This window comes from Capsicum annuum, unplaced genomic scaffold, assembly GCF_002878395.1.
Source record: "Capsicum annuum cultivar UCD-10X-F1 unplaced genomic scaffold, UCD10Xv1.1 ctg79071, whole genome shotgun sequence".
NCBI lineage: Eukaryota > Viridiplantae > Streptophyta > Magnoliopsida > Solanales > Solanaceae > Capsicum > Capsicum annuum.
Window position 1 is genome coordinate 1 of NW_025889619.1, and position 2,118 is coordinate 2,118.

Consider the following 2,118-nt stretch of genomic DNA (forward strand, 5'->3'; position numbering starts at 1 on the left):
TTGATTTCATCAGCCACCATCAATAGTTTCAGATGAGATATGCACTGCATGTGATTTTAATCGTCCTGGCAAAAAGTGTCTCCGGAAGCTGGAATGGGTTTGGCGTGGTGAAATGTACATGGCAAAAAGAAGGTATATTTTCTAGTCATATAATACGAAGTGGGCAGCTTTAGATAGATTGCTATTGAAACTTGAAATTCTGTTTATACCAAACATCAGTGATTATTACCACATAAAGAGGCAACTCGAGTCTGAACTTGTTGAAGTAGGAGATGGTCAACGATCAAAGTCTTTTCTTGATTTGCCTAAAGCAGAACAACAAGTAAAGATCAAGGACCGTTTAAAGAAATACTGTCAAAAGGTAAGTTGCTAACTTTGCTATGTCGTCTTCGTTTAACTTCTTTTTCTAGCACAATTGAATAGTCCCTTTTTATCTATTTTCCTAGGCATATAAAAAAGTTCTTGAAAAGCCGGTCACAGAAGTTCGAGAAGCAGGGATCTGCATGCGAGAAAATCCTTTTTATGTTGATACCGTACGGAGGTAAGACAAGCTTGTGGATTGTATGCTTATCTATAGTGTTTTTAATTGCTGTACTATGTCAACAGTATCAGTTTGGAACTTTTCAGCTGTTCACCAAGTTTGCTCATATGAATTTTTGCTTTCTGTTAAAAGTTTCCGAGATAGGAGGTATGAATACAAAGGCCTTAATAAAGTTTGGAAAGGTAAGCTGTCTGAAGCAAAGGCTAGCGGCAATTCCATAAATATTCAAGAAGCACAGGTGCCTTTTTGAATGTGTCTTTCTATTGTTTAAACTCGCTCTGGCTTTGATAAGTAGAGAGAATGCTATATGCCACTAATTGATCTACATTTTCATTGATTTTCACAGGATTTGGTAGTTCTGTATGATTCATTGCAGCTGGCTCATAAATGCATTTTAAACTCCTTTTATGGTTATGTCATGCGCAAGTATGTTTATTTGCTTTCACTGTTTCCAGCATACTGTCTGTACTAGTCTATGTAGCATTATATGTCTTCAAGCAGTGTAACTACAAAGCCTTTGTTCCCTCCCTTCAGGGGTGCAAGATGGTACTCAATGGAGATGGCTGGAGTTGTTACATATACTGGTGCAAAAATCATTCAGAATGCTCGATTGTTGGTTGAAAAAATTGGAAAACCCCTCGAGTTAGACACAGATGGTATTTGGTGTGCATTACCAGGCTCTTTCCCTGAGAATTATACCTTCAAGACAAAGTATGATTTGGTTCTTAAGATGCATTGTTTCTTCAAGTGTTATTGCTGTCTCCCTTTCTTCTATTCTTGTAATCTGTGCTGTGTAATATTTGTTGTCTGCAATGTTTTTTTTTTTTTAAATTTTTATAGAGGTTTGTCTTCTATATTAAGAGTGGTATTTTTTTCTGCTGTTATACTGAACGTCATGATGATTATGGATGTGCATTTCAGAGATCCAAAGAAGAAGCTGACAATCTCTTATCCTTGTGTAATGCTGAATGTTGATGTGGCTAGAAACAATACCAATGATCAGTACCAGGTTGAAGCCGACTCTAGTCCTGTACTCTGCTTGTTTCACTTTCAGATGGTTTTTGCATGACTATTAGTCTATTATTGTTGCAACCTTAAATAAACTAGAGACACTATTTTCTACTACTTAAAAGAAACTATCTCCACTTCCATTTTTCAGACTCTCAAGGACCCCATCAATAAGACGTATACAATACACAGTGAATGCTCAATTGAGTTTGAAGTGGATGGACCATATAAGGTGAAACACAAACACCTAATACACATCTTTAAGCAAACTTCAATGTTCGCCGTGCCATCCCTTTTTGGAACTTTGTGCTGTTTAATAAGGCATGATAACTATATTGATTATCCTTTTATTTTTTTCTGCAAGTAGGCAATGATTCTTCCCGCTTCCAAGGAAGAAGGTATTCTAATTAAGAAGCGCTATGCAGTTTTCAATGATGATGGTACGCTTGCCGAACTTAAAGGTTTTGAGATTAAACGTAGAGGTGAGCTAAAGCTCATCAAAGTTTTCCAGGTACTCCATTTGTGAATACCCAATTTATTCTTTTCTTTCAAGTAAAAGATGTTTGTTT

The 2,118-nt window shown here is 36.4% G+C and overlaps 1 protein-coding gene across 1 annotated transcript; it reads left to right on the forward strand.

Annotated features, from left to right (window-relative positions):
- The first annotated feature begins 11 nt into the window (after positions 1-11).
- LOC124894998 (DNA polymerase epsilon catalytic subunit A-like) lies at positions 12-2,089 on the forward strand. The gene is made up of 9 exons (XM_047405489.1): positions 12-132; positions 220-361; positions 447-541; positions 674-779; positions 888-967; positions 1,076-1,252; positions 1,463-1,550; positions 1,701-1,781; positions 1,917-2,089. Exons 1-9 carry the CDS (start codon positions 113-115, stop codon positions 2,073-2,075), a joined length of 948 nt encoding a protein of 315 aa, XP_047261445.1. The 5' UTR covers positions 12-112; the 3' UTR covers positions 2,076-2,089.
- Positions 2,090-2,118: the final 29 nt, after the last annotated feature.